We start from the raw sequence: 15,910 nt of genomic DNA on the forward strand, positions 1-15,910 counted from the left end.
TCACCTTGCACTGATAGAAGCAGAGAAACAAAGTGGATAGCATTTTTTGACAGTACTAGCAACCAATAAGGGAAAGGACTTCAAACTATTTGCATATCAACCAGATTCTCAAGCTGTTCAATGGATTATATGTGCACCATTTGGGAAACACCCAAGAAGTCCTTGCCAAAGTGTTTCGGGTCTTAAAATGGTTTCAATGTTGTTTTAACCATTCCTCCCAGTTTTTCTGTTTTCTCAACCTTAGGTTTGCCACATTTATTCACCAGTTCATGATTTTTAAAAATAAAAAGTCCACTTCTTTTTTTAAAAAAGTGTGCATTTTCCATAATATAAACAATTTGTATGCAATACTGCATACTATTTACTTTTTTTGCAAGAAATTTCCCTTAAATAGCATGCCTTTTTATATGTTATAAAGAGACATTTATTCCAACTTTTACAATACTAGCACCTGGGGCCGTCCAATGAAGCCAAATCTCGGAAGGTTCAAGGCAGACATTTTTATTATTATTCACATGGTGCATAATTAAACTATGGAATTTGCTACCACAAGATACAGTAATGGGTTTAATAATAATAATAATAATTTATTATTCATACCCCGCCCATCTGGCTTCAGAAGAGGATCAATCAAATTCATGGAGGAGAAGGCTATCAATGTCTACTTGTCATGATGGCTGTGTATTATGTCCAGAATCAGAAACAGTATGCTTCTGAATACCAGCTGACTGCAAGGGTGCTTCTGACTTTCTGTCCTACGTGTCGGCTTATCTGAGGAATCTGGTTGGCATCTGCAAGAACGTAACACTGGGCTTGATAGCACAGCTGTCAACCGTCCCTTATTTGGCGGGAAAGTCCCTTATCCCTGCACTGTGTCCCGCTGCTATCCCTTATTGATGATGTCCCTTAAATTTCCCGGGTTTCAAAGGAAGCAGCTCCTCTCCCTCCCTCCCTGCCGGCCAGGGAGGAGGGAGGCTCCAACTGTGTTGCTTGGCTGCGTTGCTCACCCAATAAGGAGTGTAATAATGACTGGAGGGTGGAGCTTGCATGCCTTGTGCCAATCAAATCGGACTTGCCTTTGCTCAGCGCTTCCCAGAGGAGAGGTGACGGTGGTTTTCCTTGCTGCATCCCCTTTGCTGGGTTGCTGCGCTGTGGGAACCACCACTTGAGGCTTTGTTTGGCTGCTGGATGGGCTTTCTGCCTTTGGCTTGAAGGGGCTCAGAAGTTGAACATACCTGTGCTTGGAAAATCCCTTATTTTAGCTGCTGATCCCTTATTTCCAAGGCTGCTGGTCCCTTATTTTCAAATCTGTAAGTTGACAGCTATACTTGATAGGCCTTTGGACTGATCTAACAGGGCTCTTCTTTCAGTATTATGAACACAATTTAGTTGAAGCTAAGTACCTTAAAAATCCCAATGAAAGACCTAAGCACTGAGACAAATAGCTGGATCATGCCCACTGTCTTTTAGTGAAAGAAGCAGGGCCAAACTGCTTTTTGACAATGAATCAAAATTAAAATGCATCTTCAAAATGAAGGTAATATTATATTATTTGATGAGCTAGCTGCTGCTTTTGTCTATAAATAGAGCAACCTTTTAAAAAATAAAAGTCAGAATATTATCCCTGATTATCAAACCATCTAATTAATATAACCTTTGCAGAGTGACAATATTATATATAACTATGACCTTATTTATTAGCCTTCCGTGAATCATTTCCACCACTCCGCAGCACGTTGCAGCCTGCAATTTCTACACTATCTCAAAAGTAAAAGGTGATATGATGAAGCTGCTGTCATGTTTCACTGTTAAAAATGCCCCAATCAAAATTAATATGTCAGGAGAGAAAAATGTATTTAAAAACTGGTCATGGGCAATGCACAATGTAATTGACCACTTCACAACACAATAAATCTAAATCGTTCTACCTTCAATTAAACCTCTCTCCTTTTTTTTGCATTTCTAATAAACCCAATAAAATTACATTATTTTAATGAACACTGGCAGTAGATCTGGTAAAAAGTGGAAGTTTTTAAAGTTATTACCGTTCTTGCATGACAAGAATATTGAGAGTTAATGAATTTGTTTGCTACTATTGGTTGTTTGGATATTGAACTGAAAGCAAGCAGCAACAGGACAGAATAAATTCCAACTCCTTATTCATCATTCACATTTGTATCCCACCCTTTCTCCAAGGGCAGGATCTCAGGGAAGGATCAGGCTATCCTGATTTTATCTTGCAAGAACTCTCTGTGTAGTAGGTTAGGCTCATAGATCACGACTGCCCCAAAGTCACTCTGATGGCAGCAGTGGGTGGTGACAGTGCTGGGTGGGTTTAGCCCAGGAGATCTCTTCACCCCCTCTCCACATACATTGATCAGCAGCAGTAGTCTATGGGCAGTGGAAATCTGATATTTAGATCCCCTGTGCAGATTCAGCCTCAAGAGTCCATTGTAACATTGCCGGTTACACTGTGCACCCGGCTTCCCAATGGCTGCTTACTGAGAGTGAGCAGTGGTTAGGGTTAGGACTATATGGAAATGGACTATATGGAAATGGCGGAAATGACTGGCAGAATCCGAGACCAGGGAGAAGAGTTGGTGGAAGAAGATTGGAGGAAATTTAAAATCTATTTACAGAAACATTGTAAAATTTTTGAATGTTTATGACATTGAAATGAAATGAAGGGATTCTAGTAACAAGGTAAAAGATTATGTAAGAATGGACTGATGGTAATTGAAAGCTTGAAGTTAATGAATTTGCTGAATTAAATTTTAAGTGGAATACAAAAAAGGGAGGCGTGAGGAAGTCAGGAAAATAAGTAAACTAAAGAGGAGAAGATAAAAAAGAGGGACTTTTGTTTTTCTGTGTTTTTTATGTTAATTGTCTGTATTTTTTGTATTTTGTATTTTTGTGTTTTTGTATTTTTTCTTGTGTTTTCTTTACTGCTTGTTTTATAACTTTTTATTGTTAAAATTCAATAAAATATCATTTTTTAAAAAAAAGAGAGAGTGAGCAGTGGTTATTTATTGGAGTCAGGAAGTTTACAGGATGGGATAGTCTATTCTTTTAGTACTGTGGCTGGTTCTGTTGAGGTTATTTCAGTGTTAGATTTTGTTGGTTGAATGCTGCTTCTTTTATAACTTACCTTATATATTTTATTGGAAGGTTTCAACCCTTAATGACAGCCTATGAATGTTTTTAATAAATAAGGCAAAGCCAAAGGATAATGAGCATGTTGCATTTCACAGCCAACTTGCATATGGATACCCACCAGACCAAAGTACTTTTTTTTAAAGAAGCAGTACACCATTTTCAGTAGGTAATCTCTAAACCTATTAATCAGGGGTAGAAAACATGTGGTCTGCTAGATGTTGCTGAAGTGCCACTCTCATCATACTTGATCATTGACCATGTTGGCTTGGTCTGATGGGAGCTGGTGGCCAACAACCTCTGGAAGTTCACATGTTCCCCCACCTACCCACTCTAAACATGTATTTAGCAACAGCTCACATATTAATACAACAACATAATATTTTACATTCAGGTAGATAGCCGTGTTGGTCTGATGCAGTCAAAATAAATTAAAAAAATTGTCCAGTAGCATCTTAGAGACCAACTAAGTTTGTTCTGCATATAAGCTTTCCTGTGTATCTGAAGAAGTGTGCATGCACACAAACCAGAAGCAAGGGGTGGACACTGTTTACCAGAAGGAGAGATTGCCAATCACCTGCAATTATTTAATCAACTTTTCCTTGAACTCAGAACTACCAACACTTGGCTCAAGTAGACACACAGGTTTGTAGATTATGAAAAAGCAAAGATGTTCCTTCCTTAATTAAAAGTTCATTCATAGGGAGTTTTAGGACATTGACAAATGAAACTCCCTATGGATGATAATTTAATCAAGGAGGATCTTCACCAGAAACTGGAGGAAAGTAATAAGGAGCTCATTACAGAGTAATCACCCTCAATAACCTCCAGCCAAGCCACACATTGTATAAATAAAGCAGTGTGCTATTAAGTGGCAAGAGGTCTGATAAAATTGATTCTGTTTAAGGGTATATGCAGATGTAGCTTGCCTAGTGAGCCTATTGCAAGGGTGCGTTCCTTGTTTCTGTCATGTGAGCATCTCATTTTTGATAGGTGGTATATATGCAGATAGATGTTAAGTGTCATAAAAGGATAAACTGGTTCAGTGAGTAAGTTTTCTCAAATTTCCAAGGGCAACCACTTTTTCACAAGTATGTAAAATAAATGTGCTCAGCCACAGATAAGCCTTTTACAGCTGTTCCAGTAGAAACAGTTTTAGTCAGAGCACTGTATGTCTAGAACAAATAGTATTACAGTGGTACTTCAGGTTACATACGCTTCAGGTTACATACGCTTCAGGTTACAGACTCTGCTAACCCAGAAATAGTACCACGGGTTAAGAACTTTGCTTCAGGATGAGAACAGAAATCATGCTCCGTCGGCGCGACGGCAGCAGGAGGCCCCATTAGCTAAAGTGGTGCTTCAGGTTAAGAACAGTTTCAGGTTAAGAACGGACCTCCGGAATGAATTAAGTACTTAACCCGAGGTACCACTGTAGTTCTATTTTGTGACTGGGAGCGGTTACCGGGATTATATAACACCAGTCCTAAAGGATCTACACTGGCTCCCAGGTTTGAGAATTGGGGGACGCGGGTGACACTGTGGTCTAAACCACTGAGCGTAGGGCTTCCCGACCAGAAGGTCGGCGGTTCAAATCCCCACGATGGGGTGAGCTCCCATTGCTTGGTCCCAGCTCCTGCCAACCTAGCAGTTAAAAAGCATGTCAAAGTGCAAGTAGATCAATAGGTACCGCTCCAGCGGGAAGGTAAACAGCGTTTCCGTGCGCCCCTCTGGTTTTGCCAGCAGTGGCTTAGTCATGCTGGCCACATGATCTGAAAAAACTGTCCGCGGACAAATGTCAGTTCTCTTGGCCAGTAAAGTGAGATGAGCACCGCAACCCCAGAGTCATTTGCAACATAACTTAACTATCACGGGTCCTTTACCTTTTTATCCATAAATATCTTGTACTAATACTGAGTATTTCTCAAATGACTTCCACACAATTTTGCTTTGCTTCTAGGCTCTTACTTATCAATATCTATCTGCTGTTTCTGCTAGATCTTTACCATACCACCTCCCAGTGTTGCAGCTATTTGCATCCTGAAACTGAATTTCTTGTTCCCATCCAGCAAATGAAGCACAATTCTTCCTAACACAGGAGTGGCTAACTTTTTCACTATGAAGGCTGCATTCACCCTTGGTGAGCCCTCCAGTGTCTGCATGCCAGTCTGTGTAAATCAGCTGAGGAAGAGGATTCTTGCTTCTTCTCCTTGATCGATCAATCAAATGACTGGGGACTGGCGAGTGGGAATTTGCATCCCCATCAGGATGCTGAACTGAGCAGAGTTTTTATAATATACACTTGGAGGTAGGGGTGGATCAGCTCCCAGGACAGAGATTACTCACCCCTGCTGTAGCACGTACATAGTTAACCCCCTTACTAATTTAGGCCTATCAGTATAGAGCTTCACTCATTAAACAGTCATTAAAAGCTGGAATCTGATGAGTATTGGATTCAGATCTAAAACCCATGTGGCTGGGCTTGAGCTTATTTAAGTCTTATTGGAAGTCAGGTGTGCAGCCCTAATTTCAAATATATTAGCTTAAAAGAGGTAGGAGGTCATATGATTGAAACACATATGCAAATCACTTCAACAGTCACTTTTTATTGTTATCTTTTGCATACATAGCTGGTAAAAACTCAGGAACAGACAGTGAAAGTGAGCTTGGTTGCAAATGAAGCTTTTAAATATTTTTATGTGCATTTTTATTCGGAGTGTAAGAGACTTTATGGCTTTGTTTTATAATAGCTATTTACTTTGATGGGTTTTAACCACCACAAATGATTTTTATTGGCCTAACTGTTGGCGAAAACTGACACATTGTTATGTTTTATGCATCTCTTAAGTAATATTCTTTAAATGCATTGGCCTGTGAGGGACCTATTTTAATATGATGATTGATTGATTTTGTCAAATCAAACATGGCAGTGAATGTTTCCCTTTTTTTTAGTTAGAATAAATAAATGCTGGCATTATAGTTCAGAGGAGTGTACGAAAATACTGGAATCTGAAAAGAAATACTAACAAACACAATTTTTCATTCGTGGCAAATTTTCCCCAGTTGTGTTCTAGAAGCAGCTATTTCTGCTCGTGAGATGGTAACCAAAAGTAAGTACATTGTATGGAAAAAATAAGGGATACAATCCAACCAAGGTCAATCACTTTCTTGTTATTAGTGGTTCCAGTGGAGTTAATCATGTCTCCTTCCACTGAAGTCAGTGGTACTTTGAAATGCTTCCCTTTGAATAGAAATTGTTCTTTAATCTTACCTCTGCAGATAGGAACTGGAAAATCCCAGGATGCTGTGTTGACTGAGTTAGCTATACAGGTGAGCTGGGGGTGTCCATCCAAGATGTATCCTGTCACACAGCTGTAGCGGATTTTGTCACCAACATCAAACCTTGTACCATACAGGACACCTTTAGGTGGGACTCCAGGATTTCCACAAGAACTGCTCTGTAATTCTGTAAAAGAAGAAATGGATCATCATTACTACAAGAGAACATAAGTGAAATAACATATATTTGAAACACCATTGAAAAAGCCTGCAAACACCCCATTTTGCCCCTGCCCCATTCTGTCACTTTTTGTGATGTTTTCGGGTCACTTTCAAGTTCGGCACAATGCATGTATGCGCAGTCGCAGACATGTTGGACATGCCTAAAATGGTCGCTGCCTGGACTACGTGACAATCCGTTCTTAGGGGGAAAGGTCTCTGATATGAGGCATAATGTCACAGTATAAAGGTAAAGGTAAAGGTACCCCTGCCCGTATGGGCCAGTCTTGACAGACTCTGGGGTTGTGCGCCCATCTCACTCAAGAGGCCGGGGGCCAGCGCTGTCCGGAGACACTTCCGGGTCACGTGGCCAGCGTGACATCGCTGCTCTGGCGAGCCAGAGCCGCACACGGAAACGCCGTTTACCTTCCCGCTGGTAAGCGGTCCCTATTTATCTACTTGCACCCGGAGGTGCTTTCGAACTGCTAGGTTGGCAGGCGCTGGGACCGAGCAGCGGGAGCGCACCCCGCCGCAGGGATTCGAACCGCCGACCTTTCGATCGGCAAGCCCTAGGCGCTGAGGCTTTAACCCACAGCGCCACCTGCGTCCCTAATGTCACAGTATAGACAGTGGTAAAAAAAATAAATGGGTAAAGCCAACTCAATAAACCAAAACAAGTAATCTAAACAATTCCTTTATAGCTTTCATAAAAGAGTTCAGGCAACAATCAAGTAGAGTCAATTTCTACTAGCTAAAGAAATTATGATTCATTTTAGGGAGTAATATTGCAGCTCTACAGAAGCCCCACAGGAGATAAATCAGGACCTTGAGTACTGAAGATAGATAAAAGAAGTGTACTGAGAATAATTAACCTTTTGAACTATTTTCCCTTTTTTTCCCTGCAGCCAGAAAAATAAGGGTCAGAGATACAAGTAATTAGCAAGTACTAATGAAAACTGAGACACCAACACTTTGTTTTTTAGTCTGCAGCGACCAACAAGCCAATTACACCAAGAAGAAAAAGCAACCACACAAGTTTAATGATAAACCACATAACACCAGTGGCTGCTTTTTGTCCAATGATGGCCATACATTTAAACAGCAAGATTTTAACACCTTTTAATCCTTTTGTTTTTTTTGTATTTGGCTGGGAACTCACAAAGTGTATAAATTATAATCTGAGGTATTACACTGAAGGAAAACCTATTTCCATATCAGCCTGCCCAAAAGCTAAGGTCATCTGAAAATGTCCTTCTCCAAATGCTTCTGCAAGGCTGATGTCACCAATGGATAGAGTTATGGAATTATCTCCCCAAGGAATCAAAGCTGTTATCATTTAGATGTCAGGCTATAACCTTGCTATTCACTCAGCCATGCACCTGATTTTTCCACCTGCTGCTTTTATTTATGGTCTGTTTTAGTATATTGTATTTAAAATTTTGTTTTCATTCTTCTGTTGTTGAAAACCACCTTGGAAGCAATCGTGATAAAGTGCAGTATAAAAAAAACACCCTTGTAACTTTCAAAACACAATTGTAAATAAGAAAGCTCCCACTCCTATGCCCACCCGCTGCGTTGCTGAGTTCAATGGTACTTTATTCTGAATAGATACATATAGAATTGTGCTGTAAAGGTGCAATCCTGTACCCACTGGGCTGGGAATGCACCCTGGTTCAATGAGGATTACATCTTGGACATAGAGAATTTAAATCAGTTTAGTAATGATATTGACTAGGAGTATAAAGGTGAAAATTCATTGTTGTGCTATGACGAACGCTCCTGCAGCTTGCTAGATGGAATGGTTTTCCCTCTGCTCCTCCCGACTGTTCTTGGGGTTCTCCCACCCACCAAGTCATCTTTTGGGGGCACCATGGGGCATGGAGGAAGGAGAGCGGGAAGCCCCACTGCCCAAGGGCTAGCACTAGGAGTATAAAGGAGTATGAGTGTACATGACTCATTAGATGAATCCTGTCATTTATAACTAGTTCTGCCTGCTAGAAGGGGATTTTGGAGGTGCATTTCTAAAACACAAGCAGGCCATGGAGCAAAGTTCTCCTGCTTAAAGTAAAAGAAAAAAGGGGGGGGACTCACTCAGGGCAAGTGAAAACCCTCAAAGCACATCTAAAGTAGCTGCATTGATCTCAGCCACCATCCGCTAACAGCATTCTCCTTTCTTTCTCTCCCGACTGTGCTCTCCAAAATAATATGTGAGCACGTTAGAGGTTCTGCCACATCTGATTGCTTATTGCCAATGGATTGCTGGCTCTAATGGAAAAAAAGTGATGAAGTTGGTGGAATCATTTGGCCTAGCTCCACAGAAGTCAATGTAATAGACTAGATTCCATTATCTGAATTCTTGGCTCACAATATTTAATTTTCATTCATTCTCCGGTTCCTCCCTGTTTTATTACGGCTCTGTCAACATAATTGCCAATATATTTAAAAGAATTTACTCGTTAATTCAGAGAATATCAGATTGCATAATCATTCACTCCTGCTAGTAGGTAGCTCAGTATTCATTTCCCCCCATATACCCTGGACTCCACCTTTCGGTAAGAAATGCCAGTAACAATTTTATTTAACCTATAAAAGCAGGGGAAACTTCCTTTCCTGTAAGTACTACAGATATATAAATAAGGGGAAACAACTATGGTTGAAGCCATTTCCTCCTTCTGGTCTATTGGGCATACAATGTTTCATTAGCGGGCATATCAGCTAAAAGTGGGTCATTCACCGGTTTTCCAAAAATTTCTTTTATCCTTAAGTAGCAGATATTTTATATATTTTGCTTGCTAGTGAGGCTCACCAATGCAGACTTCCAAGTGCATGGAATGTGAAAATTGTTTTAATTGCAGGAATATGTTATGTGGATTCCTTAGAGAATGGGTTTGGCATTATTTTGTCATTTCAGAGGTTTACTGGCCTCATATTCAAATAAAGTAAAATGAGAGATTAGTAACTTCCCCTAAGTTCTCCTTGTTTTGACACCAGTTTTTGTTTTTAAACCTGGAAGACCTTGGATCATTCCAGAGAACTAGGTAGGAGCTTAGAAAAATCCCTGCCCTCATCCCTGCTACCCCCACCCCTAAGATAAGTGGCATCCTTTTGCTTCCCTTCCAAGCCAGACAGTGGCAGGATCAGATGCTCAGGTGTGCAGAGATCTTCAAAAGGAGACATTCTTCCTTCTCCCCATGATAAGCAGTACATTAGGAGGTACACCACAAAGGCTGTTGTGAAATGAGTTCTTTTGAGGGCTGCTGGAATTGCAGCTGAGACAGAGAGAGAACCATGCCCCAGCAGCCACAGGGATTTCATCCCCAATAAGCAGCACGTCAGGAAGTATACTGTGGTAATGTATCAAAAGCATTGGCTAAACAGAGCAATCAGCAAGATGCCAACCCTAACTCCTGATTTGGGTGGTAAACACACATCTGCAAGTGGGCCTACTGCAGTACCCTGCCTAGAATATATGTGGAATAATTTTCGCTCATCACTATTTTTCACTAATGGTGTGGGGGGGGGGAGAGGAAAAACACAAATGGGGGAAAGAGAGGAGCACAAAGGTCTTCAGTGCGCTGCTAATTGCCATATTATGCACTGGAGATTGGAAAGCAAGACATCAAAACTAGAATATTGTTGGAAAGACAGGCCAACTTCCATTTCATTCCCCCATAATAGTAATACTCAAATGCAGTTGATTAATGTACCAAGTAAACCAACTGAAGTTTTTACCCCTAATTCTGGAAGAGCAAAGGAAAAGAATTCCAAGCACAGGGTCAGATTTGCTTGATTTCTGTCCAAGCAGGACCAGCAGAAGCAAGAGAAGTTGGTGTGATGTAATAAAGAACCTCTTAATGAGAATGAAAGAGGAGAGCACAAAATATGGCATGAAGCTCACTATTGAAAAAAACTAAGATCATAACCACTGGTCCCATCACCTCCTGGCAAATAGAAGGAGAAGAAATGGAGGCAGTGAGAGATTTTATTTTCTTGGGCTCCATGATCACTGCAGATGGTGACAGCGGTCATGAAATTAAAAGACGTCTGCTTCTTGGAAGAGAAGTGATGACAAATCTAGACAGCATCTTAAAAAGCAGAGACATCACCTTGCCAACAAAGGTCCGTATAGTTAAAGCTATGGTTTTCCCAGTAGTGATGTATGGAAGTGAGAGGTGGACCATAAAGAAGGCTGATCGCCAAAGAATTGATACCTTTGAATTATGGTGCTGGAGGAGACTCTTGAGAGTCCCATGAACTGCAAGAAGATCAAACCTATCCATTCTTAAGTAAATCAGCCCTGAGTGCTCAGTGGAAGGACAGATGCTGAAGCTGAGGCTCCAATACTTTGGCCACCTCATGAGAAGAGAAGACTCCCTGGAAAAGACTCTGATGTTGGGAAAGATGGAGGGCACAAGGAGAAGGGGACCACAGAGGACGAAATGGTTGGACAGTGTTCTCTAAGCTATGAGCATGAGTTTGACCAAGCTGCGGGAGGCAGTGGAAGACAGGAGTTGTCCATGAAGAGTCGGACACGACTAAATGACAACAATAATAATATTGCATAACTTTTGAAAAGCCGAAAGTAATATAATGCCAAATCTTGTCATTGTGGGTGGTACCACACCATTGAAGAGCTGCTGTGCATTACAACATAGACATAGCAAGCCTAATTTCATGATGTGCAATGAGCAGCGGCAACTATATAGTGCAGACATACTCAAAATCACGTGCCACAAACACAAAAGCTTTCTCTGAATTGTGAAACTCTCTATTTGTTCTTAAAAATATTAATTCCCACAACTAATTAGAATGGAGAAAAGGAGACTAGCTTGTAGTCTTTTTTTCACCAATTACTTTTCACCTGAGATACAATACTGAGCCCCAAGCACAAATAATTAGACTCAATCCATTAATTAAATGTGTTTGTACAGAGACTCTGAACGTACTGTAAATTCTAATTGCATCTAGCAGATGTAGTAATTTATCTCCCCAAACCTCATCAATCCATCCCCTTACTTCATTAGACACTATACACAGTTAAAGTATGACTAGTTCTGAAAGCATAATTTTTATCCCTTCCAGCCCATAAATTAACTTTTAATAAGTGTTGATAGTGAACATTCCAGGAAATGTTTAGGAAAGTCAGCTGCCTATCTGTATTTCTTGTAAGAGTTTTATTTTTATCCTTTTTTATTTGATTTATATCCTGCCTTTCCTCCTGAAAGACCCCAGCACAACAGACAGAGCAGTGATAAAACTTTTTTTTTATGTTAAATGCAATTTGGAGTTGGATTCCAAAGAGCTATTTTGGACATGTCTTTAAAGTCTTTCACTTATGTTGGTGAAGGTTCTTTTTAAAATAAATAAAATAAAATAAGCAGCTGACCCCCATACCACTCACTATCACACTTTCTGCTTATGACATTCTCTTCTTCTTCAGAAGTAATTTTCCCTGACAAGAAAGGAAAGCTGCTGTTCAAGACGCATGCACCAACATAATTCTCCAGGGTATGTGAATTTCATATTGTGGTCCTCCAAATCCCTCCCCCCCCCCAAATAAAAGTGCTCTAAAGGGTAGGAGGACTCTCCAGAACAGAATCAAAGATGGCATAAGAAGTTGCAGTATGAAGGGGGAAATGCTGCAAGTCCCTTCCACTCCTTTTATTGGCAGAGGCCTTCATTTCATCAAATAGGGTAGAAATAGATGCAACCTACAGAGTCCAATTGAACCTCAAGTGTTTTGAAGAGCATAGACTCTCATTGAAGTGTAGGTTGGTTCCCATGAAGCAAGATGCAGTGATAACAGCAAGAACCTTTATTGAACAGAATTGGACAACAAGAGCAAAGCGACTGCTTATATACATTTACGAAGGCATGGGCCACTCCCACTCTCAACATGATTGGCTGTCTAAACTCCCAAGCTGTTCAGAGTTTAAGGGCCGTTGGCAGTGGTCGAAATCCTGAAATGCTCTGTGATTGGATATCATGTATTGAGGCAGAACATGGGGGCTCATAATCCTTAGTTCAGAGTCAAGCTCAGGAAAACACGGACCACTGAATACAAAACACCCTTTCAACTTTAGTAAGAGCCTCTGATTTACAGCTGTAATTTTACAAAACCTTTGGTCAAATGAAAACATACCCTAAGAGGCAATTTATGAAGTGAACCCAATACCACTCCTTAGTGGATCCATAAATAACCTTCCTTCAACGGACATGGAAATATAGTTTTGCTATAATGAAAAAATTCTAAGTCTAATGAGTAAATGCATTCTATAACTTCTTTTTTGCAACAAAACAGTAGATAAAAATCTAGAGTCCCTTGGTACATTAGATAAGATTTGAACCATTGACTAATTAATCCATACTTCTAGCATCTGCCAAAAAAGCTCTCTAAATGTTTCAACTTATAAAATAATTTGGTACATAACTTATCTGAAACAAATTAAACCTAGCAGCTACTACAGGAAAAAGAACTACATGAACTCAACAAATTCAAAATTACTTAACCTGAAACCAGAGCACTTACTGACTTATGTATCAAACGTATTGTACTTTCTCACCAGGCACATGTAACAAATGTATTGGAGTGGTCTCATTAGAGCCAACAATGTCCATCCATCTTTTGAGGTTAATGATGTGGCATGAGAAACCTATAGTTTGGACCATAATGACCAACTCTGCGCATGGAAAACTGTGGTGAAAGGGACCCTGGGGTTCTGCATTGAGTTCTACCTCCAAAGTTATGGGTCTCCTCCTGACCCCGTTGTTACCATACTGGGACATAACTTGTTATGTTAATTATTATCATAATCATTATATTAGAAATGTGATTTTTTTTGTAATCAGCCTAGAGGTTTTCTTCTTCATTAAATTTGCATTTTACCCTTTATCCATAGAGCTCGGGGCTGTTCACAGCTTTAAAACACAAAATGCATAATAAAAAACAAGAAAAGCAAACAAACCAGCAACCCCACCCCTAATCAAACAGTTCATAAATTTTGTTAAATAACTAATTAAGAAACCAGCTTCTGAAGCGGGAGTCTGCTCTATGCATGATAGCTCTCTGTGCAACTTCATTTCTTAATTATGCATGCATTTATACCCCACTTTTCCTCCAAGGAGCTCAAAGTGGCAGACATGGCTCTTTCTCTTTCCCATTTTGTCCTCACAACAACCCTGTGAAGTGGGTTAGGCTGGGAGTTGGTGAGTGAAGGACACCCAGTGAGCTTTATGGTTGAGTGGCGAGCTAAACTCTGGTCTTCAACATGTTAGTTAACTGTGTGAGGAGCCTCCACATCTACAGCAAAATTCCTGCTTCCAATGTTGTAGTAAAGTAGAAATTTCAATAAGCTGTTCTTTGGTCAAGTAAAGAGCAAGGTCTTGTGGGAAGCCAGAAAGCCACAAGAATTATGGGAAAGAGGTCCTGTTGCTTTAACCTTGCAGACCAACAGGTTCCTAGGGTGTGAAAGGCTTAATGCAGGAAGGAACCTCTCCAGTTGATTTGAGAGCTTGAAACCTGGGGTTTAAGTTATTCACACCCAACCAGCGGTGTTATCTATCTTTTAATTGCCTGGGAATGTGTGTCTGCATAAGATCCTCGGAAGGGAGGAAACTCTTTGATCCAAGTTCTGAGAACTTAATGAGCTCAGCTGTCACAAGTTAAAATTATTAGCCCATAAGCTGGTCATTGGTGAATTTGAATGTAATCAAGAATTGTGATTGGGTCAGGGTTCTGGTTCCATGTGAGATTTGTGAATAAAGATCCTAAGAATGGCTGAGAAAAGCGCGCTCTGCAACCTGCAAATCCGCCCGGCTGTTAGTATACCACCTTGCTAGCAGTCCTTCTGAGTGACTCTTTGTGATGGAGATTCCTGCTGACTTTGTAATGTGGATCTTCTGGAGGACTTTGAATTATCTTATCTCTATCATTGTGTTTAGCAGTGAGTATCTTAGTTAGTTATACTAAGCAATGTCTTTATTTTTCTTGCATGTAATCCACAAAAGATGTGCCTGCTTTTTAAGCATGTTAACTTTGTTTTTTAAAATAAATTTTAAAAAAGAAACTTTCTTTTGTCCTATGTGCCTATCTGAGGGAAAGGCTAAATCCAACGCCTGACTAATTGGTTACACTATACCTGACAAATTTCTGCCTGCAAGTTTGTGGAAGCAACTTGTAGAGTGGGGCAACCGGTAACAAAGGAGCATAGTCTTCTCCCTTGGACTGTGTCTCCAGGTACCCCGAGAAGAGGGAGTGGTGGCAGCATTACCAGCTCTGATGCGTTTTGCTTTGTAAAAAAGCAAAAGGCTGCCGGCCTCTGTTCCAGAAACCTGACCCAGCTGAAGGGCAAAGGCAGGTGAGGGAGGGGTGAGTGGCTGGGACCTTTACTACAAATGTCATGCTCCAAAATGATGGTGCAGAACAAACATTATGTGGCAATTGTAAAAAAGATAATTCTGTGGATCAAACCAATCAAATGGGCACAAATCTGCTCGACTAATCTGCATGTGGAAAGTGAACATATTGGGGAAAGGTTGCTATCCTTCCGCTTGTGAAAACGAAAACAAAAACAAAAAGATTTTCCCCATTGTAGTATTAAAATTCTCCAGCTCCACATGTCATATATACAACCTGAATAGATTGGGGGAATTAGCATATTCATTGTTTATTTTGGGCTGAAACAAAATATCTCCCTTAAACATTTCATATGGAAGTCAAAAATGTACAAGCTGCACTATCTCCCAGCATTCAGTAATAAAACTCCGAGGGCAAATTGCTGATATAAAATTTCTGGCATGCTTCTGCATTTCTTATTCCGTTCTCGTTCTGCATGGAGACTCTTGTTAATGTCAATGGGAGTTTTGAGCTAAAATCTAGTGTAAAAATATGCTCCAGAGAGTTCCCCTTAACGGAGATGGGCAAACGTTCTTAGAACATTTAATTAGCAAAAATTCCCCTATTTGTAAATATTAATTAAAGCCATTCAAATTAACTACCTCTCACAATTATACTTTTAGATGGAAACTATGAACAGAGGAAAGATTTTCTCTGGCTAGAATCAATGATACAAGGAATACCAATTAACTGGGGGCTGGGGGTTCACAATTCTGGCTTTCATTATGAACAGATATCCCTTTTGTCATGGGACTGCTTGAGCATGAGCAAAACAGTGTGGAACTATTGCAGAGTTGGTGCAGGAAATGGTACCATTTGAGGTGAGGCGCAGCCAGCGATCACCTTCCTTAACTTTGAAATGTT

At 40.3% G+C, this 15,910-nt stretch overlaps 1 protein-coding gene across 5 annotated transcripts in view; it reads right to left on the minus strand.

The window, feature by feature from the left end:
* Positions 1-15,910, minus strand: part of CSMD3 (CUB and Sushi multiple domains 3) — a 592,920-nt gene that overhangs the window by 413,571 nt on the left and 163,439 nt on the right. For all 5 annotated transcript variants that reach the window (XM_079984060.1, XM_079984063.1, XM_079984062.1 and 2 more), the window contains exon 4: positions 6,425-6,619. In XM_079984060.1, the coding sequence (XP_079840186.1) occupies positions 6,425-6,619 (195 nt within the window). The remainder of the gene's footprint in view (positions 1-6,424; positions 6,620-15,910) is intronic.

Source organism: Podarcis cretensis (assembly GCF_951804945.1).
Source record: "Podarcis cretensis genome assembly, chromosome: 7".
NCBI lineage: Eukaryota > Metazoa > Chordata > Lepidosauria > Squamata > Lacertidae > Podarcis > Podarcis cretensis.